Here is a 23,321-nt window from a genome sequence, read left to right as displayed (position 1 = left end):
TGGGAAGCCTGCCTCTCATCTTTGAGATATGATGAGGCCCTGATCGTACGAGACTTGTTTGTGAGAAGAAAGATGTTAAATGATATTCTGTATTTAACGGGGAATAAAAACTAAGAAGGCAATACGGGAGAAACATGAGCAGTCTTTTAGTCCCCCTTAGTACTCTCACTGCAATGTTTTAGATCAGCTGGAGGTTTTCCAGGGAGCTTTTAGAACAACCTGATGAGAATGAATCATAGTGGTCCAGCCTAAAACTAATAAATGTAGCATTTCAGCATCGCTCTGTGACAGCAGAGAAGAATTCCTGGTGGAGCAGCGGAGTAGTCCTGCAACAGAGCCACACCATCAAATATGAATTTCTGCAAGTGGAAATATCAATTTTCTTTTGAATGTTGTGCTCCTGACTGAAAGACATTTTAGAATGAATGTATACATCATTTACAGCACTGGGGTCCACGCTGCAGCTCGATGCATTTGAATGAAGTTGTGTAAAAATGTGAGCCAGCGTGGACTCCGGCAGTCTCATCAGATGAAAGGAAATATGAAAATATAGCTGTGTGTGTGTGTGTGTGTGTGTGTGTGTGTGTGTGTGTGTGTGTGTGTGTGTGTGTGTGTGTGTGTGGCTCACTGCTGTGCAGTTAGTAATAAAGACTAAGGTTTTTCCTATTTTGCTGGAAGACACTGTAAAGTGATGGCGAACAGGTTTAACTAGATTAGTGTACAATTTTTCGGCACAGTAGACACTTCATATAATCACATAATTTTTAAATTCACTTCCCTCCCATGCTGGCCAGCCTGCTCTCATCTCCTCCCTATCTCATTTCAGATATTCCCTTCATTTATCTTTCTTATTCTCTTCTATTACCTCGGTGTAGTCCACCTGTGAATTACTCTTCCTGCGTGTTTAGCGGCGGCGTGATATATTGTGACATTTTCCACTGAGCTATTCCTCATGCTACAGGCCTGCTCCCGACTTCTCTGCTTGTTGTTATTTGGTTTCCTTCGTGATTTGCTTTTATGTGGCTCGGGGAAAAAATATAATCATAACAACGTTACAGAACATCTTTAGCCAAGGGCATCATCCGCTGGTTGTTTGTACTTAAGCTGCCGTGGAACATAACAGTTATTCTAATGAGCAAAAGAAAAATAGCCAGACAAGAAGAGTCTTATTTCAGCTTTGTCCTTGGCAAACGCTACAAGTGGACCATTCTTTGCCTCTACAATTCACCACAATAAGAAGAACTGATCTCCTGGGCAAAAACGAAAATATAACTGCTTGTACTTTCTCCTCTTTGAATGTGTTGTGCTCTTCATCCTCGTCTCCTCTCATAAAACTTCATTGCTGTGACACATTTTCCCTCTAGAGAAAAGATGAAGTGCAAACAGATCACGGATTTTATTCTCACCATACCGTGCAGGGGCACAAATTGGTACATTTCAAAGCGCTGCTGGTCAAAGCCACGTTTTTCATTCGTCTTCTGCAGCCGTGGGAAGAAAAAGCGAGACAACAGAATAAAATATATACAGAGATAACAAAGTTGGACAGTCAGACAAAAAGAGAGCATTAGCCTAAAGCCAAAATGTTGGGAGCAAAAGAGTGTTTGGGGGTAGATGGAGACATATGAAGACAAAGAGATAGAGGGAGAGAAAAAAGCTTAGCTTGTTGCCTTTAGCTGTGGATTAGCCCTGACAGCCCCAGGAGTCAATCAGTCTGTTTGCTCCTCTCATCTCTGGACAGACTGGAGAATAACAAGGCTGTCTAAATGCCAGCCAGGGGCAGGTGGAGGTTTCAGGAATAGTGGTGGACGATGGTGCAAGAAAGCAAAGCCCGAAGAAAGAATATCAACTCGGAATTTCTTCAACTTGCGTCGTTCCTACTAAAAAAACTGCTCGGCGAGTTTTTGGCTGCTGCAGTTGAAATTCTGACAATTTGTAATACTGTATGTAAAAACTCTGTAATCAAACATTTACAGTCATTTATTATATCTGGTTGTAAAGTATTTAGTGTAACCTTTTTGTTTTGAGGCATTACTGCCTGAAAATGAGTTAAAAAAAAGTCGTCTGGAGTCTCAGATGTTAATGACTGAGAGGTGCTTGACTTTGCAGCACGCTGTAAGTAAGCAGTTAGAGAGTTTTATAGGAAATCGCTGCCACAGCCCAGGAGACATTCTGATAAATACAAATCTTATCAAGTGATATTCTCCTCACCTCCTCAATGGCCAGTTCTTTCTCAGCCTGTCTGATGCAGCTTACTGTTAGACGCAAACGACCAGGAAAGAAAGGTACTCAGAGAAGGTTCCCAGAGAATGATAGGAAGCTACGTCACGCCACCACCTATCAGAAGTCGTAATGATGTAAGCACAGCAGGGGTAGTGGCTGTGGGACGAACGGGTAGGAAACACTTTCACCTGTCCTTCAAGTTCAGACTGATATTTTACCGAAAGGCTGAAATGTCAGGTGTCAGAATTAAAACTCGTAATGATTTTTCTGTCTTTGCTCTGACACAGACACACTCTATGAAATCACCAAATATATTTGTTCCAACTTTAAGTTACTTGATTCTCTAAATATCTTTTAATGTGTTAGTATCCTCCAGTTTGTTTTCTTTGTGACCAATCTTAACGATGTCTGATACATTTTTGAAGATTATTCACATAATAACAGAAAGTATCCAGGTGCATCTCCAGGAAGTTATGCATCGGTGGTCGGGATCGCCATAGCAACAGTCATTTGAAAGATCTCTATCAGTTTGATGGAAGAATCCTAGAAAGGAAACGACGTGGAAATTAACGACAGGAAATCGGTAAACTGTGAGTGAAGCTGAAGTGACCGTTGGCGTGTAGGATTCACGGGAAGGTCAGCTTGCTTGGCTTTTTAGTTTAGCACCTCGTCCCGCGGTTACGCCGCTTACGCTGTCCCTCCTCTAGCATTAGTTTGGGGCGCTGTAGAGGACAGGGTCAAATGTTTTTTAAAAAGTGCAGATGGTTTCTTTCACTAACGTCATCCCAAATTTCTCATTGCTGTTGCCAAGTTGTTGAGCTAATTTTCCTATTGTTTCTATCTCAATAGAATTTCTAGCATTCATTGCATTCAATTATTCATTTTAAAATATTTGTTTTCAATAAATATTTACTTACAGAGCACCACCTTTACCATCTGTGCTGTCTGTCCTGGCATCATAAAAGTGATGCACAGGAGGTTTCACTGTTTCAGTCCTGTAAGAACATTCGGGTGGGTTTAACAGAAAGTTCCTGCAGTGATTGGTTAATGTCAACGATTCGCACGCCGAGCAGAAATCATCTCCTATTTGACACCAGAAGGCTGCACTGGATATTTGTGGTTCACTGAGTAGAGTTTATCTTGTGCGAGTGCAGAACTGCTACTTGAGTCGTCTGCCTGAAGTGGCTCCCAGGCATTGCTCTTTTATAATACCGAAGAGTTATTTTGATGGGGACAATTAGACCTAATCTCATTCGCTAATTAGTGTAATTCCTCAAACCAATTTATTAGAATCGATACCAACTTGTGTAAAGTTAATTTTAGCTTTACACTGTTACATTTTCCAGTGGAAATAATACATCATTAATCATCACTTTTGCACAAAAACGACTCCTCAGGAGGAGGATAGGATAAGGAGGATATGCTCGTGTGAAAACTTTCTGACTTTATCCCAAACGAATTAAACCCAAAACAAAGGAGAGTAGTGCAAAAAATTAGAGCTGCAAAATAAAACAGTGCAGGGATTTTCCATTTGCATTCATTCCATTTTCCCAGTCTTGAAGATGCTAAAATAACAGAGCCTCAGAGGTGACCGGATTACATTAGATCTGACACGACTTCAACTTCTTGCAGCCATGCTGGGATTAAGTTTAACACCGCATAACAATGCGCCGAAATGACCACTGAGGGAAAAGGACTATAATAAAGACAAGTACACGGATCTGCAGCAATAAGACTCTCCTGATAAATACACACTCATTACTGTAGTGCTGCATTTAGTGTCACACTGTTGCTGTTTAAACAATTACTACACAGATTGCTGTTAACAGTATTGGTGATCTGCTAACTCTGCAGCAAAGCCGGGTCATATGTTTAATATCAGTGGTACTTTGGAACTGTAAATGCTATACCTGCTAAAATATATGCATGTTGCATGGAAAAAATTCACTATGCTTCTGCTTGAGCTACAGCTGCACAGCCCAGTCTCACAGAGCCACAAGCGTATCATTAAGGAGCATCGTCAATCGAAAGTTTGCCAATAATCCCTTCGAGTCTCCGAGAACTGACAAATAAATCTTCAGTCGAGACGCAACCGCTAACGTGCTTAACAATGCTTAATCACAGACAAGCTGCACTGCATCTCACATGAACTGCAGCATGTTAGAGGGCATAGGGACACAGACCTGAAACCGTCTACTGTTAAACACCAGCTATTTGCTGTGGCTGTTGTTTCATTACCCACCCAGACGGCCATTAAGACAGACAGTGTGTGTTAGGAATGCAGCAAATGCTAAAACAACAAAATAATTGAGTGAGTCACTCTGAGCACAATTCTTATCGGAGTTGGAGGAAGAGAGTCAAGTTTTAAATGATGCACGCACGCACGCACACACACACACACACACACACACACACACACACACACACACACACTAAGTGCACTAAGGATTACACTCAGAACCTGGGCTATGAGCACCTCTATCCTCATTTGCAATCTTGTTCTGATCGCGGCTCTGTCAGAGCTAGACGTTAGCATACTTGTACATGAGAATAAAGTGCTAAGTCGATGCAAACCAGGATATCCAGATGCATCCACAGAGTGGGTACTCAGTAATCTCACAAAATGTTGCATAGACTACATGCCTGCAATAAATGGTAAATGCAATTGTGCCACAAAATAAGGCGCACAATCTTTTATAAAATGACTTTAAAGCTCTAAAAGGGACCAGCACAAAAATTATGGTTTATATTAGAAGCCAAACAAAGCCGTTCAAATTCTTATGTTAGTATCCGATTGTTACGCCCCTCAAAGTGGCAGTGCAAGAGCGTCCAGCTGTTGCTAATTGACCACACCTGGGGAGGTGTGGATAAAGGCATACCTGAGGCACACTCTGGGAAGGCACAGCAGTCTTTGTCTTAGTGGTACCAGCTATTGTAGCTAACGTATTATATCACTTAAAATAAAACCTTCTCTCTGGGAAATCTGGTGTTAGTCTCCAGATTTATGCTGGGCTTTTGAGCCGGGTCGTAACAGCAGTTGAGAGTAAAAGCAGCCACAGCCTTTGCAATGCTGTAAACTGTAAAACCAGAGTACCCAGACATGCAGACATGGGGAGAACATGCAGATCTAACTGTATCTAGTTATAAAAAGGGAAATTACCTATAGAGACTTACACTGTAAGCCATGTTTATTGCATGAAAATACCCAAATTTTGAGGTCGACAGTTTCAAACGAATGAGGAATCACAGTTTTTGGCACTTTTGTGTCGGTTTTCTCTTGTACATCTAAATAAAAAACTCATGAAAACTCATCTTTTTTCTCTTTTAAAGCAAACGATGCTTTACCTACTTTATTCATTATGTTCTTTGTAGTGCCAGACACGTAGAGAACAGGGTGCACGCCGTAGATCCATAAATTACCTGTCTCCTTCACAAACTTACGCTGTGTTCAAAGAGAACTTTCCTAACAAAGTAGTGTGAAGCAGGGGCCAGCAGACAAGCTCCATTAATGTCGAGGCAGGCCGATGATGACATAGCCACGATGCGACGGCGATAAGGAGGAGCAGGAGAAGAGAAGAGCAGAGAAATAGAGTGATTAGGTGTGGGGAGTATTCATTTAGGAAGACAAACAGCTTCATTTAAAGTTAGCCAAGCACAGAGGCACCCTCTCCCACTACAAATAGGTTAAAATTTGCATTTTTTTTCCTCTGACGGAGGATCCGAGCCCTCGCTCTCTTGGTCTCGCGTCTCAAGTGATAATAGATTATCTAGGGTCTCGCCTGAAGAGCTACTGTCTTTGATTTGCTTTTGAACACATTTTCTGTCTGCTTCTGCTCAAGTAATTCCTCTCCACTCTTGATCTGCTGCTGATATTGTCACAGCAATACTTATCTGTGGTATATAAGGGCTGTTTTCTGTTTCATTCCTTGACTGCATGCAGAAAGGGAACCGAGTGCAGCGTTTGCAGTCATTTCACGATTATTAAACAGAAGAAATGCCACACTCGCTACCATTACATTTGATTTCTCCATATCTCTTGCAATCACGATCCAGTGATGGTTTTACAGCTGAGAATGAAAGTTTTGAGCTTAGCGAACACATCGTGATGATTATCTGCTAAACACTCCCAGCAGTTGTAGATGTCATTTTTCCTGCAGACTGCCAGGAAAGAATCTCGTGCAGAAAACGTTTTAGTCTCCTGTCCTCTTTCACCTGCTGCAACCAGCTGGAATTTTTAGAGATAGAGTCACAAGTAGATGCACTTACAGATCACTTCTACTTTTATTCAGGTACAGTGAGAATATTTAAGCTCTACTGACCCAGTGCATGTGGGTTTGTGGGAATGCAAGCACAGCCTTTTGTGTCTATGCAGATGGGTGGGTGTCTTCATGGTGCACGGGGAGTTGGATTACCGCCATTATCCTAGAAAATCAGCACCTCTACAAGCCTTGAAGGTTTCACTGCACTTCACATTCAATACAGTCATGCATTTGCACGAATTCTAAATATTTAGCACTTGGATACTTGCCTCCTTTGCCCTGCCAGAGGGATTTAGTAGCCTGGGCAACACGGCTCCTCTTTAAGGGTTTTCATGTGAATAAAAAGCCTGGAGATGGGAAATTTTTCATTTGATTTATTTTTAGGTGTACTTGACATTTCTGTTATTCATTTATGGAAATTCTTTTTACTGCCCAGCTTTGGAGCATGTTTTGCAGACAGAATATTCCAGCATGACGTGCACGTTACTCGTGCATTCATTTCTAAATGCAGATGAAAACTGTTTAAAGTTAGTGTTGTAGTGTTTGGTATAGTTACACATTAAATCTGCTCGTTTAGGAAAGAGGCGCCATTAAAGTGTTGTTATTCAAAATCATCAAATTAAACAATCTTATAGTCACAAGTTGTATATTTTTTGATACATTTGTCTCTATGATCTAGTAGGAATGAACAAGACTGCACCAAATATTTTATTTTTAACTAAATTTATACAAGTTACTGAATAAATCATTCAAAAAACAGCATTGAATGGACCTTTTATAACCGCAGGGTTTTTGGCGTGTCTTAGTTTGGGTCTCATAATGTTTCAGTATTTCAAACATTTCATTATAAATAGCATGAACTTCACTGAGCCTCTTCTCTTATTAAAATAGTTTCTGCAAATTCCACAACAAATGAAACAGGATCTGTCTCAAGAATTGCTCACTGAATGAAGCATTCAAGAAAATAATAATAAATGTCATTTTTAGGGAAATTATTATCTTTACATATTCTTTATGAAGTTATTAGAGTTCTGAGGGACGTCTGAAAAGCAGAAAGCTGCCTTGAAGCCTAAATGACTGACGAACACTGAGCATCATCAAAGTCTATCCCAACTCTGGACTTTACATGTTGTAGCTAAACATCAGTCACATGAATGTCAGTATGGATGTGGAATAGGCCTTATGTTATGCTCACAGTGCTAGTGGGGATCACACGGTTGTTAGTGGAGGCACCACTTGCTGAAACACAGTAGTTGCAGGATTGGCTAATAAGCGTCCAGAGCAGCGTTTGGCTGAGAGACTGCTCGACAACATGGTTTAAAACAGGAAGATCTTTAATGGCATCAACCTTGTTAATTCTAAGTGTGCTGTGTTTGAAGTTGGCTAATCCTGCTAAACTTATTCTGTAAATGATATGCTGATGTATGCGCATTATGCAAGAATTCTCTGCACGAGGATAAAATGCAAAAGAGAAGAAACCCCACTATTGCACAAACGGATCAATAGTTCCTTATCAGGAGTTTGAAGTTGTAATAACATTTATACTGCCTCTATAAAATTACCCATTTATTGCATTATCTACTATTCCTTGACTTCTATAGATAACCTATTTAAATCCCATGACTTTAGCTTGTGGAATACACTTAAGAGGATTCTGCAGCATCTGAGAAATTCCACTGGGATCCATGTAGAGTAGGAAAGAATTATGGGAGAAGAGCTATAAGACCCACATGAAAGAAAAGAGACGGGATTTCATCTCAGACCAACGAGGGGCAAAGATTTATTTTCAGATTTATCTAAAAAAAAAAGAATAATACCTGTCCTGTGATACATATACATGACAGCGTAGATACTCACTAATGCCATACAAGACATCTTACTGAGAGACCAGAAATAAACTCTCCACCACGTAGTCCGAGTTAGCGCAGTTAACGTTGTTTCAGGTCAAGTATTTTGTGAATGCATGTTTGAGGACGCGGCCGCCACCTCATCCACCTAACACATGACCACGCAGTAATATTTGTCCATATTAAACAAACCAAAAAACTGAATGTCAGTATCTATATCTGTCTGTACAAGTTGATAGTAATTAAGTGTTGCTTCCATATCCACCTGTACAAGCCAGTTCTGGATCATGTATGAATTTAGGGTAAGAGTTATTTATCAGTCCCGACCATGTTGGAGCCTGTAGCTTAAAACACTAAATCAAATGCACCATTAAAACCATACATATACATAATGTTTTGAATGTGATTGGTCATTAGCTCAGTATAAGACACACTTTCTGAGAGAAACAGTTTTCGCTTCAGTGTCATTAAAATGTAAGAACCAAGTGGATATTCACGTTTTACAATATTTAATCTTAAAGCGAGTCAGCTACAAGATGAAAGCATCAGCCAGAAACGATGCTTTTTAATGAAATTACAGTAGCCAACATGATTCTAGCAACATTGTTCCAACTAGTAGCCCTTTTCTCATTGACTTGCCACAGTAGGAAAAGCACAGGCTGAATTAATGATGTCCCAGTTTCATTAGGTGTCCCAGTAAGCTATGACAGTGAACCAGCATGTACCTTCCTAATGAAATGTGGCCGTCATTAATACACCTGTTCGTCCCACGCTGTGAGAACTGAAAATGTACACCGGTGGAATAAGACTCCATCGTTTGTGTTTCTCTTTCAAGAATCCAGTTGTTTTTCATATTAATACGAGCAGCGTATTAAAAAATGAACTTTCACCTAATCAGCATTTCGCAGCTGTAACATTTCCTGCTCGGTGTGTGCAGCTTTTTTGCAAAGCCACTGTAAAAACCCAGACTGGGTTTCATTCCAGCATCACTTGACATTTATTGTGCATATATCTCGACTTGTTTTTATCCCCTCTCTGCCCTAAATTGTCTGCAAATATATATTTTTTTAGCTGGAAAAGGTGGAAGGGACCCATTTTCCAATTACAGATCTTGTCTTTAGGTGTTAATTGCTGACTGACCTCTGGAGCTGTTATTGGATGCCATGCAGGTTTTTTAATAACCTCTAATCGCAGTGAAACAGAGAGCCATAATAGAGAAGTGCCAAGGTGCTTTTTAACACAGCATCCTTCAATAAGGTGTAATCTCATCCAAACACAGAAGCCAGCTGAATGCCAAGTCAGAATGCTCTTTTGCAAAACACGAGCCGCTGTGATTCATGCTCTTCCGGTACCCAATCGACACTCCGTTTTCTGTTGTTTGGGTTAAATTAGGTCAGCTAAGCAGCGTGGATCTTATTAAGAATGGTGCTGTTTTGGTTCGGGGCGTTTGTCGGGGGGGTTTCTTTTGATTTTTTTACATTCCCAGTGAACATGTTTTAACTTGGCAGAATGAAAAAAACACTAAAAGCAGAATTTACTCCAGAGTAAATAATGACTAGCCCGTGTTTTACTGCAGCCACACTGTATTATTGCTCCTTTCACATCTGTCCAGATCATTGGATTTCACATTGTCCACATGCTCAGGAGCATCCAGGCCTACAGAAGTGCACTAAATCTTGCAAAGGGAATTAGCTCCCATGTCTTTCCTTTTCTCATACGTGTATGTTTTCATCTGTTTCCAGGCACTCCTCCAGCCACAGGTACCGGCACTTTGATCATTCACCTGGAAGACTACAATGATAACGCGCCGTACGTCTTACCATCGGTAGCGCGAGTGTGCGAGGACACCTACGATGTGACTGTTGCTGTAGTTGGGGGCTGGGACAAGGACCTCCCACCCAATGCTGCACCCTTTAAAATAGAACTGGGAACACAGCCTGACCTGGACAAAACATGGAATGTTACCCGGGTTAACTGTAAGTATTTCATTTTAAGATGAGATTCGTCCGCCTGTATGCAGGACTAACCTGAACTGTGTCAGGCTAGCCTCTTCTCATGCCCAGAGCATCGAGTAGTGCTGTTCTATCAAAGCCACCAGTCTCTCAGAACTACACGCAGAGTGTCACCAAACAGGTAAAGTTAGGATTTAGTGGGAATTTGCAGTGTGGGACAGGCTATGCAGAAAACCTGCACTGAGAGATACTGACTACAAACTATTATATGTGCAAACCGTCGCTCTACTTCAGGTTAAAGGTGTCACACAGATCATGAATGCAATTTCCCGCCATCCACAAAGCGCAAATACAATAAGAAGTCATTGAAGCTAAATTCAGTTTTCCTATTGAAATAACATTAAAACTGCAGTTTAATTGAATTTACCTTGATTTAAATTAAAATGATGGCTTGTTAGCCTTCATTCACAGTCTTTAAAATGACAATGATGCTAATTATCTTTGTGTTTCAGTTGGGATTTATACAGTATTTAGCAAAAGTGAGCAAAATTGGATTAGGTTTAACTATTTACATGGAAATATGAGGCAAAAACCAAGTTTGTACAATTCTACCAAGCTTGATGGTCAATGCTTGGTGTGTCCGCCGTTATTCTTCAGTATAACAAACTGTTGTAATTTATCGAAGCAGTCTTTGGGAACAGTTCTCTGTGCTTCTAAAAGAACAAGAATCCAGAGCTCTGGATGTTGGATGCCTTTTGTTCTCTGTCGGGATCTGTGGAGGCCAAACCATAACTGATAGAAAAGCACAAAGTGGAGTAGTATCCACGTATGCTTTTGCTGCTGTGGCAGTATGTTTGGATTTCATGCTGAAATAAACCAGAAACCTTTCAGATGGTATTTGATTGTTGATCAGATGTTTAAATGCAGGACTTATAGATGTAGACAGTAAACGGACTTTTAGGTGCTTACTAACTAGCATTCACACTGCGATGGATCAGAGAGCAACGTAGAGTTAATATATTACCCAAGCATAGTTGCATGCAGACTAGGAGGAGAACCACCAACCTGCTCTGCCTCCTGAGCTACAGCATTCAAAAGGTGGCTGTAAATATACATTTTCAATGTCTGGGGTTGATGTTATGAAGTTATCTAATTGTGCTCAGTTAGAGTCTTTTCCTAAATCTACCAAGTGATTTTGTGAGTGTAAAAAAAACCCCAAAACATGCAACACACTTACAATAAGAAGTGAAGCACACTCCTGACGAAACATCTCCTTTCTCTTCATTCAGACTTTGATTCTTTCAAATAGGACCGTTGTGCATCCTCATCTGCAGTTACGTCTACCAGTGTCAAAGGAGCAATGCTAAATGACACTTTGTGTTCATATATGCCGAGTCTGCAGTATCTAATAGAAGTGCAGTGTTTGAAAGAGAGCGCACAACTCAGATACCATAATTGAGTTTACATAACAAAAAACTGGTTCTCCTAATGAAATATTAAGAGTAAAATATGACGATATGGATTAGTATTTGTATACCTCTTTCCTGGTCTTACGATGCAAAGTCCTTTGACTTGAAACTATACTCACCTCTTTATGTAGCCCTACATCTACAATTATTACCAATCAAGAGTCATTATTATTCTAATATGCATGTCTTTGGACTGTGGGCGGACAGAGCACTGTAGGAAACCCCACTCACACAGTGGGAGAGTCAACATACTCCACACAGCAAGCCCATAGCCACCTCATGACCTTAACAGACTGACAGTCACTTTTCTCTTTTTTTGCATGCTGGTTTCTCTTTCTCAGGAGGTTTAAAGCACTTTCCACTGAGCCCGGGGAATCTAGAAGTTTAAAGGAAAATCTGAGAGAAGTGTTACAGAAAACTGGTACTCTGGAATCAGCTTCATGTCGAAAATGTTTAAGGGTCAATTCATCCAAGTACAATTTGATACCCTGTCACACAGTGTTGATTTGGACTGTCCAGAATAGTGGAGCAGTCATAACTGGAGAGATTCCTACAGATCACATGATAAGGATGAGGAGAAAAACGATGCGCCGAGGAAAGCGGAGAGGAGGCTAGACATTGAATCAGGGTTGCATGACCGACAGTGCTGTCTGTGTTTGTTTGAGTGACAGACCAGAGCTAAAACCTGCCCAGAGGTATTAGCTGTGACTGACAGCGGAAGAGGGGGGTACAGACACTCCTCAATCAGCACCGCTGGAAGAGACAGATAGGGCCAGCAGAGAAAGAACCCATTCCCAGTGAAAGAGACTGGCGCTGTGCTCATCTCAGCTGCGTCCCTCTGTGTGCTTCTGTTTGTGTGCACGCAGCACCAGGAGAGCTCGTGGCTCTGCCCCAACAGTACATCTCAGTGTAAGAACAGCTGGAAGTTTTTATGTGGAGGGGTCGTGACAATACACGCAGACAAATGCAATTACAATTAAAAGCTCGCAGAGATATTATGGAACATCTTTCTGTATTCCTCACTTTAAATTTCTCTTTTAAAGTGTTCTGATGGAAGTCAGTAAAAGTTGTGCAACTTAACTTCATCATCAAGGCTGTCTACAGTCAGCAAGGATCAAAACGCTAACAGACTAAAATAAGTTTTCTGCTTGAATCCAGCACACGGACAATCTGCAAACCTTGAAGTTCTTTAATGGTCTTTTCGATATTCTTCGGCAAGTTCAGCGCGTGTGGAAAGTGTTGAGGGCTGATGTCAGTATGGATTTGTATGTCTGAAATTATGAACAGTCGCTGCAGCAAGTGCACAGCTGCTGTTATCCCAGGGGGGGGAAACACATATCAGTCAGCCACCACCTGTGCTGCTTAGAGCCACACTTTGGCCCGATCCCTCCCTTTCCCGTCCTTTCTTCGTTCTGCGGCGTAGCATCGTGTGTTAAAACTGTTTATCCTTCTATATGCTTCATAGCTGATAATTAGCTGACACATAAACAAAGTAGGTGGGAAGTGCACGAACTTCCTTCTTTGTACTTTTAAAAATACTCTCAGAAATAAAGGCTGGAAGGTCCTGGATTCATTTAGGACGTGGGTGGGGGGCAAAAAAAGAAGGCAGGCTGCTGATCTTATGATTGAACAATAATTAATTGTAAAGTGTAAAAGATGGACAAAGCTACGATGTGATGAGTCAACAGACGTAGACCAAAAAAATGGTAAATGGTAAATGGCCTGTATTTATACAGCGCTTTACTAGTCCCTAAGAACCCCAAAGCACTTTACACATCCAGTCATCCACACATTCACACACTGGTGATGGCAGCTACATTGCGCACTGACAGAGGCGAGGCTGCCGGACACTGGCGCCACCGGGCCCTCTGACCACCACCAGTAGGCAAGGGGTAAAGTGTCTTGCCCATGGACACAACGACCGAGACTGTTCAAGCCGGGGCTCGAACCGGCAACCTTCCGGATGTCTTGTTTTTTGTTTTTGTCAGTGATTTGTCAAAAAATAAATTCAGATTCTTTTTTCTCTAATGAGAAATATAACTGACAAGATGAACGTCACATTGTATCCAGAGAGATTTAAAACTATCACCTGAACGAATAAACTCATCAAGAAAGTGCTGCTGAGGTCAGCCAAAGTTTTCTTATAGAATTTAATTTGACTTGATTTCTTTTTCCAACCACAAGAGAAGAAACAGAATGTAGATTTATGGCACCTGGATGCCGGCTTTGCTTTTCAGACCTAGAAGTGATGTCCACACTAGACACAAAATAATCTCTAAGAGATACGAGTTAATAAAGTTTCCATTGGGAACTGCAGCGGCGTGTCAGCTGTGGTGATAAAGACAGAGAGCTCAGCATTAGAACATTTCAGTCCTCTGTTTTATATTTACCTGCTTTTTCTCAGAGTTGATGGAAATGACTCATAAGAATGTAGGACAAGGGCACATGCTCACCTACCTCCAGGATCTATGATGTGGGCTTACAGCATTATTATTTTGAAGAGGATAACCTAAAGCATGGACAAGAGCTGCAGTCATGCACATGAACAAATGCAATTGATCAAATTCATACAAAACCAACCCAGAATCTCAAAGTGAATCCCCAAACACTGCTGTCCCAAGAGACACTTTAAGATGACTGTTAGACTCGGGGTTTTTTGGGCTCCATAGTCCACAACAACAACTTCACTACTGCCCTAATTGGAAGCATTCGAACCTTCAATGCCCTAAAAACTAGATAAAAGATGAACGAGACTTCAGAGCTCTAAAGAAAAGCAACATAATAATAATAATTCTTCCTCCTCACACTGCTGTGGCACTCACAGTCACCAAACCACAACCCAAATGAGTACTTGTGAGAGATTTGAATGTTGCACCACTATAACTACCATTGTTCAGTCAAGGAAATAAACATCTTCTGGCTTAGTTCATAAAACTGTGTTCAGTTTTACATAATGTCACGATCAGCTGTGTGTCAGGACTCGAACACGAAAAGGTAAAGTCAAAGCGGCCGCTTTATTGGCTGGAACATAAACTAACATCAAATACAAAACTAAACTGGGAACAAGAAACTCTAGAAAACAAACCAGGAACTGAGAACTAGAAGTTGGAACACGGAGGGAAAACAGCATAGTGAGGGTGCGACGCGACAAAGGGCAGCGGAGAACACAGCGCTTAAATACACAAGAATGGGAAACACAGCTGGGACTAATCCAACATAATGAGATGAGAGGAAAGCAAAACACTGATCACAGGACGTGAGACTACCAAAGTAAAACAGGAAACACAAGACAAGCACGGAGATGCAGACTTGACCAGGAGGCACGGCTGACAGGGAACCCACAGGAGAAGCACGAGCACAAAGGCTGTATCCCAATTCAGGGTCTGCAGCCTCAACGGTCCTCAAGGGCCGCGTACTCAAAGACCGCTAAGGCCGGAAGTGCGAGGCTTGTGAAATGGGCGGTCTAGCCTCCGTCGCGCTGCCCAGGTTGCCTAGCAACCATGATACTAACAGCTGGAAACGTGTCATACAGCTTTGTTTGACAGAGATGAGGGAGAAAATCGTTTGTTCATTTGTTTGTTTCTACATGAGCTTTGATCATTCTCTGATTAAGCTCAGCTATTGGACGGCGTATATTTTAAAGTAAAGGCTTTAAAACCGAGTTAGTACAAACGTCACTAACGTCACATGACTTTGTCGACATGTGGCCAACAGGAATGTTTAATGTTCTTCGTTATTAAACATTTGCACATAAATAAGTGACATAATATTCAGTACTTAAAGTTCACTCTTCGGGCGCCCCTCATCCGCCGTTTTTTTTCTGCAAAATTATCCACACCCACCGCCGCGCTATGCATTCTGGGATATGTTGGGCCACGAAGTCTACACCGCCACGTCCTTAAAATTCAGGGAAATGAAGGACGCATCTGAGGGCCGCATTTCGAGCAGCCTTCGAATTGGGACAGCCTTCGTCGCGTCGCTGTGACGTAATCGGCCTTAAAATGCGGCCTTTAAGGCTGCAGAGCCTGAGTTGGGATACAGCCAGAGAGTTTGAGACAGGAAAGGTGTAGCACAGGAGAGGCAAAGAAACTCAAACACAACCAGACACTAACAGAAACAAACAATATTAATAAGCAAAAACCGAACACTGAGTCACAGGACTCGTGACAGGTCATTTATTACCAGGAAGGTTTCCTGTAATTTTTCACCAATCTGAGTAGAGGGAGCAACAAGTCCTGCTGTGTCTGTACAGAGGAAGACCTCGAGGTGTTTACAGCCACCCGAATGTTCACATAGTCATTCATGTACAAATCAGAGTGTGACGAAACATATCGATCTGCGGGGGGTTTGTGTGAAGAATGACCTCAGTATTTCTGACGTTTATTGCCTTATAACGTTATTTTGAGCACTGAGTTAAATGACAGATTTTCTAAGTAAACACAATTTGCCTGTTTTAGAGCTCTCAGCTCTGGCAGACAGGTGAAATGTGTTGGCATGCATATTGTGACACATTTCAGCATGAAGTGCACCAGTTTCAGTATGTTCTGTCGTGTCTCTGGAGAAATTTTAAAGTATGATGCAACAAAATGTAATGAATCTGATGCAACTTAAATGGTGGCAATTTCCATTGCTTCAGTTGTCAGGAATGCCTTTGCACCTGCTTACTTTGTGTTTGTTGCACACACACATGTTTAGTTGTGCTTTGCAAAGGAGCTCACTGTTTATGTAGAGAAGATGGACGTAACTTTGAACCCCGTCCAATGTTTTCTTTGTCTTCCGCAGCGACGCACTCACAAATCAGGCTTCTGCGCAGTCTGAAGAAAGACAACTACCAACTCCCGCTGCTCATCACGGACTCAGGGGTACCCCCTTTGTCCAATAATACAGAGGTCAAGGTTCAGGTTTGCATCTGTAATAAGAACCGGATGCACTGCAGCTCGGCCCACTCCCATCGTGCCAGGTTTCTTGTGCCGCTCGCAACACTCCTGCTCACCTTACTCTGTAAGTACATCGCAACCAACTCCAGAAACAACAGAAAACTCTGGTTTTTTGTGTGTTTTTTATTTTCTCCTCAGTTCAAAAGTGAATTCCTGCCGATTCCAGTACAGACTCGGGTACAAAATCAATGCAGACAAACATGGAGCATCATTTTATTTAGGATCAAAGCAGTTTTTGCACTTATGTTCACGTGTAAAGAAAAAGGATTTGAATTCTTTGCCTGGGAAGAATACATCATTTAATTCAAGATGCACAAGTGTGTCTTGTACATTTTATGTTTCTATATTTCCTGCCTACAAGCCTAAGGCGCTCCCAAGGAAGTCAAACTTGAATTTACTCTAAATATCTCATTTAAGCCAAGTGATGGTATGAATAATTCAGCCTTCTCCATTTACAGCACGTTTGTAATGGAGGACATCCAACAGCTAGTTTGGTGAGAAGAAAACTCATTTGCATCTTTAAGGCCCCAGATCCCGTTCTCGCTCTGTCTGGGCTTGTTCTCTGTAGTTTATAGGCGAGCTCGCTGTATGCCGGCGGCTGTCTACAGCAGGAGGGATGGTGACGGAGTAAAGCGAGAGAAGGAGATGATGAGGAATGAGAGGGTAAAAAAAAATAATGTGATGGATGGGAGGAACAGAGAAGGAATTTCATTTCAGCGCTGAAAGATGGGTAGCTGTAATTATTCCATCTTTGTTCTGCTAATTTGTGTTTGACTGTAAAATGTTTTACTTCTGATCGTGCGACAAATCACAGCCATCCTTCCCTTTGTCCTCCCAGCTCTCTTCCCTGTCTTCTTCTACTGATCTTAACATCTTTCCTCCCTTTTTCTCATCTCCTGTCAGTCCTGTCAAACTCTCTTCCTTCAGCCTCCTCTGCCACAGTTTTTTTGTACCACTTGTCTTGTGCTTCTCTGTTTAGCCGCATTTCCCCCATAATCCTTTGCTTGTGGGCAACATCTCTGCTGTTCTTTTTCTAGCTTCTAGTATGACTCAGCGATCTTCCTATGGCTATAGATCAATCTGTCTATGGATGCATATCTTTTCTCTGAATGCTCACTCCTAACAGATAACTGTTACGTGTTACAGAAAGCATTGTTTGAAGTGGCGCCTGCGCCCACTCTTCATCTTCTTCTGATTCAGCTACGTGCACTCAGTTACCTGCAACTTCTTCAGCTCGTGATTCACAGGACACAAAGTATTAAATTAAAATGACGGCGTGTAGCAAGCAGCGGCATAAGCACACCGCACGACAGCGTTGATAGGCCATTAGTCGCGGTTTCGCTGCGACACACTAATCACAAGCTGATGCTGCATCAGCGTTCAAGGACAAACAGCCACCTCTTGGAAAGTTTTATGGCAGTGATCCTGAGACTATCCCAGCTGGAGCAGTCAGGTAGCTTTTCACAGACTCCTTTTCAGACGCAGCTTCCTATACGGGGTTTCCATGGTAGCGCAAACATGTGCCTGAACTCGAAAGCCTTCTAATTGGTTGACATGCCAAAGATGATGTTAAGAGAGTCTTTGCCACAGATGTCCTTTTTGCACTGAACGACAGTAGCCTTCATTACTCTACTGTAACTAGTGCAGTGATAGACAGTGGCATTCATAGCTTCTCCAGAACACGGATTCTTGGATGCTTGTTCCGGAGGCTGTGCACATCCGTTCGTTTGGCCCGGAGTACGTTTGTGTAGTCAGAACGCACGTTGCAGACGCTGGAGTTACCCCGAAGCTGAAGGTTGAAGATTACAGACAGAGAGGAAACAAGAAAAGTGTGTGTGTGTGTGTCTGTATCTCTACTGGGAATCTGAGACAGTATTACAGCTCAGCAGCAGAGGTTCACCAATTCAGACACAGAACATCTCCACAGACACACACACACACACTGCGGGAGCTCAGAGAGATGACTTCTGCTCAAGCTCATCACACAGACCTGTGCTGGGGGACAGATAGAGGGGGCTGATCGCTGCAGTGTGTAGTCAGATAGTCTGACAGAGAGGCAGAGAGTATCCTGTTCCAATTCCCTTATCTCCAAACTGAACTCTGACCCCGAAAGAGAGAGATGAGGGGAAGAAAAATGAAAAGAGCCAGAGGGGGAAGGATGGGGAAAGGAGAAGAAAGCAGTGTGCAGATTAAACTCTTTGTTTTTTGCTCGCTGGGCTACAGGCATGCAGAATGCATGGCCAGCACAACAGCTATCTTAATTCTTCTTTCCTTGTATCTGTAGCTCTCCTCACTCATCCTCCTTCTCTCTTAATCCCCAACCATGTCTACTAAATATTTAATCTTTAAAATAATTGGCATCCACAAATCATTTCTTCAGGTAAAGCACGTGCGGTTATGTCAGTGAACATAACAGGGAAGTGTCTATATTAAATATGTCTGCTATCTGTTTACTGCCTGGAAAATGTTTATGCTGGGGGAATTGGCAGACATGTTTCTTTTTTTTCCCCCTATTATCTTCATTTGCGGACTTTATTTATGGCTATGTTTAGAAAGACGGAAGTCTTCGTTAAACATTGAAAAGGCAAGCCGAGGCAGGAGACACAGAATAATTAAAATGCTTCCCTTAACTGGGCATTCTTGATTTTCAAGCTAGTGTTTTCTGTAGAGCGGCCCAATCAGATGTCGCCATTATGTCAAAGCCTCTTGCACACACACAAGTTGTCCTTCAGCGCTACGATACACCATCTTCTACCTTTCCAGCCTCCTAATGTCTCTATAAAACAAGATTTTTGTCTTCCTGTTTCCGAGGCATAAAGCAGGACTGCTAAAGGACACCTTGTGCTCATCATCTATTTAATTTTTTAAGACTCTATATTTGTCAAAATAATAAATATGTGAGACCGTCTCCTCAGCATGTGTAGAGGAGACTATTATTAGACTTTTATTAAAGGCTTATAGTCGTGTTTTAAGGCTGAGTAACCTCTAACAGCCATGCCAACACAGAAAATGAACATTGGTGTCTCCACCTTTAGATGGAACTCATTAAATTTGTTAGGAAGCTTCTAGGAAATGCAGCTTCCTAACAAATGTTTAACTATGTAAACTATGGTTAAGAGCAGTGTACCTGTGTGCTATCTTTACTGCATCCAATGGAAACACTACTGGACAGTTTCCCTAAAGAAATGCAATGCAAATAACTAGCAGGCAGCAGAAAACTTGTTTTATTCCTGTGATGAGGAGTCAACTTTCCATGTCACACTAATCAGGTTATTGCAAAACTATGCGCAGATGTCATTCTGCACAGTGAAGCTCAAATATAAGTGAAATTATGAAAATAAAAAATAAATGTATAAGACATATACTAATAAATGTGTCAGAAGAAGCAGCAGAAGGAGAAAAAGAGAGAAGCAAGAAGTTGTGTTTGGACTGAGGGTAATTTATCAATCTGGTGTTTGAGTGGAGCTCAAGGAGAAAAAAGAGAAAATGACTGTGATCTTCACCAGTGCTTCAGTTCAGTTTTCTCTGTAAAGCATTCAGTAGGTAGAAACAGTATCAATGGAGAAGACGGAGAAAAGAAAACTGCATCATCTGACCGCCTCTATGGCAGATTTCCCTTTGTGCTTTACATTAACTGGACCAAAAGAGTTGTGAAGCATGTACTTAATATAGCACAGAACTGGACTCCAGTCTCACCTTATCCCATCTGCATCCATCCATCCCCTCCACCATGTCCTAGCTTGCTTTCTGCATCAGCTCTCAGCCAAATAATGCATCACTGGGCTTGGTTTTCACACCAATACATAATATATGTAACCCCGCTGGACGAATACAGAGTACAAGTGTGTGTCTGTATTTGCAGTGTGCCAACATATACTGTGTCTTCTAATGCTCAACAACCCTTTGTTTGCACTTGCAGGATTGGTAGATAAATCCCAGGGCTTTGCGGGGGCCTACTTCCACTCCCTCCCACTGTAAAGCTTTCTTTGTAGTTCCCTGTGCCACAGACTCGCACAAAAATCACTTCGTATACACAAATTCACAAAGATTACCATGAAAGTAGGACACAATTACAGTATTATTCTATAGTCCTGTAGGAGAGAATACATGCAGATATATTATGGCAAACGCACGTACAAATGCACGTTTAGATGGAGGGTGCTAAATCTCTATTCTTCAAAAGACAGAGAATTTCCTAAACGGGCACACGAAGTGATGTCAGTCAGGTTTTTTCCCCACAGGCTACAGATGCACTCAAAAACTAAAGTGACTCATAAGCACGAGTCCTAATTTTAGAATTACAAGGAGTATTTCTTTGCTTAATACAACTCACAGGTGGAATACTGTTATAGATGACCACACTGCCCCCTATCAGTCTATATGTGAACGTGCGTGCCCTGCACAGAACATGCAGTATCTCCCTGCAGCAGCCTCACTGTTGCAAAAAAAAGTTCAAAGTTGATGATGTGAGGCTGGAAGCAGTAAGTTGGCCAATATGGACAGTGTATAAATCAAGTGTATTTTAGTGGTGGTAGTGTGGACTTTGCTGGATTTTGAAGATTGATATGTTGTGGCCCAGAGTGACTTACTTTGCTTATTTGGCTTATGTGAAATGATTTGATAAAATGAAAACTAGTGGAAGGAGCGCCAAAGTTCTTTTTTTGCTTTCTCAATCCCGCATTTCATCGTACCTGCTCTGAGTCAACCTAGGAAGGTCTTCCAGCTCAAACTGCATGCTAAACTCTTTTCCTCCCAGGATTACAAGCTTCAGCTGCATTAATGCACTGCAGAGAACTGCAGATTTTCTCTGTGTTTCTCTGTGTTTTCAGCAAGTGTAATGATGTAATTCCAAGGGTATAGGCGAGAGAGAGAGACAGTGAGAGGGTGGAGTAAAAACAAGGCATTTATCATTAAACACAACAAACAACTCCCAGCCCAGATGCCACTAATTTACCTCCATCCTTCTGGGGTTTTAGACCACACTATTCCTCCTTTCTGATCCCTCGCTTTGCTCTGACAGCCACTTTTCGTCTTCCTTCTCTAGCTCTGCACTAATCCCCTCCCAGCTACTGAGACAGGATGTTTAGGGGCTTATTTACTCTTGTATAAATATGACTTTTTCATAGCTTTCCTTAAAGAGGCCGCACACCAGAAAGATGCATATGGCTGAAGGGTCGTCTCTTCCTTCACTGAATCAGGCTGTGAAGATCTTTGAACATGAAACGATGCATTAGTGCCCTGCTTCTTAAGACAACAGGCTTGAACCACTTGAGCTCTGACTGTACTGTAATGAGTGCTCTGATACCATCAGAGTGTATTCATATATAATGACAAGTAACTTATACTACTAGAAAACACAGAGTAACATGGAAACTGTACATGTTGACATTTTTGGGACACCAAAAACGTTGCTGTATTTGCTTTAAAGATGTTTGAATAATTTCTTGATCATTAGCAAGTCATGCTTAAAGGCTTCATTAATAGTTAATGATTATGAATTTGTTGCATCAGGCAGCCCTCATGTATTATGAATGATTTATTGCTACATTTGTACATCTGCTAAATGGCAGGGACACGTAGGAGCTTCTCAGTCCCCAAACTGGAAGCAAAAGTCAAGAAAAATGTATAACACAGACAAGGTAATGCAGATTTTAACACCAGCTGCTTGATTTCCACAGCCGGGCAAAGTTCTGTATTAATACCAGCCCCTGAAAAGAGTTCTTACAGCTTACTTTCATTACAGGTTAATAATAATTACGGTAGTGTCACATTTAGATTCCAGGACTTTAGTACTGTGCACAGTTTAATTCACACTTTACATAGAATCAAACTATTATTGCAAGCAGATACTGTTGAACTACTGAGTCTTGCCTACAGGCTTTAACATTTGGATAAATCGGTGCAAACGCTTAAAACAGAACTTTTAATCTGCTTAATCTTTTTCAACAACACGACTCAGCTGACTGTTATTAATTTTAGCAATAAGGAGGCAAAGAGACAGCTCCCTGTTTGCATCAGGGGAGCTGACATGGAGCAGGTGATGAGCGTTTTTCTTGGGAACCAATTTCACAAAATTCTCGTACTCGAGGCACATGTCCATCTTGGTAAATAAAACTCAGAAACAGCTCTATTGCTTATCTTTGATGTGTGCTGGGTTGCCTTCTGGTAGTACACTCTCCTCAGTTCCCACTACGATATTCCGATGTTGCATTTGTAGATCCGTGTGGTATGGATCAGTCAATCACTGTGTCATTCACTCCTGGCATACAGCTTGATATCTTAGAGGAGATGCCTAATGGTTGCTCCGTTCCATAGTGGGTGTGTGTAGCCAGCCTTGTTAATGATCTGGCTGAGGGGGATCAGGTCTATGTAGTATCTTGACTTGTGCAATCAGCTTGAATCGGGCTTTTCCAGCCACATCCTGACGAAGACTTTTATGGTTCTGTTAATCTTTTATATTTTTTGGTTGCTCAGTCTGGTCTTCCAGTCTTTAGTTATTGCTCTACCAGGAGATGGTGTTTGTCTTGTTTGCTCGTGTATTGTTCGTCTTAGCCACTATGATGCCTGACAGGAGCTTCCATGTTGTATTGAGGCAGGTTGTTGGATCCTCGGGAATCAGGACACCAAGCATTGTTGT

At 41.7% G+C, this 23,321-nt stretch overlaps 1 protein-coding gene across 1 annotated transcript in view; it reads left to right on the top strand.

Annotated features, from left to right (window-relative positions):
- Positions 1-23,321, top strand: part of cdh13 (cadherin 13, H-cadherin (heart)) — a 410,738-nt gene that overhangs the window by 375,847 nt on the left and 11,570 nt on the right. Inside the window, exons 12-14 of the mRNA XM_082540060.1 lie at positions 10,069-10,302; positions 16,530-16,748; positions 17,143-17,178. Of these exons, the coding sequence (XP_082396186.1) occupies positions 10,069-10,302; positions 16,530-16,748; positions 17,143-17,153 (464 nt within the window). The 3' untranslated portion in view covers positions 17,154-17,178. The remainder of the gene's footprint in view (positions 1-10,068; positions 10,303-16,529; positions 16,749-17,142; positions 17,179-23,321) is intronic.

The sequence above is a fragment of the Aulonocara stuartgranti genome, assembly GCF_965226115.1.
Source record: "Aulonocara stuartgranti genome assembly, chromosome: 7".
Taxonomy (NCBI): domain Eukaryota; kingdom Metazoa; phylum Chordata; class Actinopteri; order Cichliformes; family Cichlidae; genus Aulonocara; species Aulonocara stuartgranti.
The sequence above is the reverse complement of the archived record's forward strand: the minus strand, read 5'-3'. Positions and strand labels throughout refer to the sequence as shown.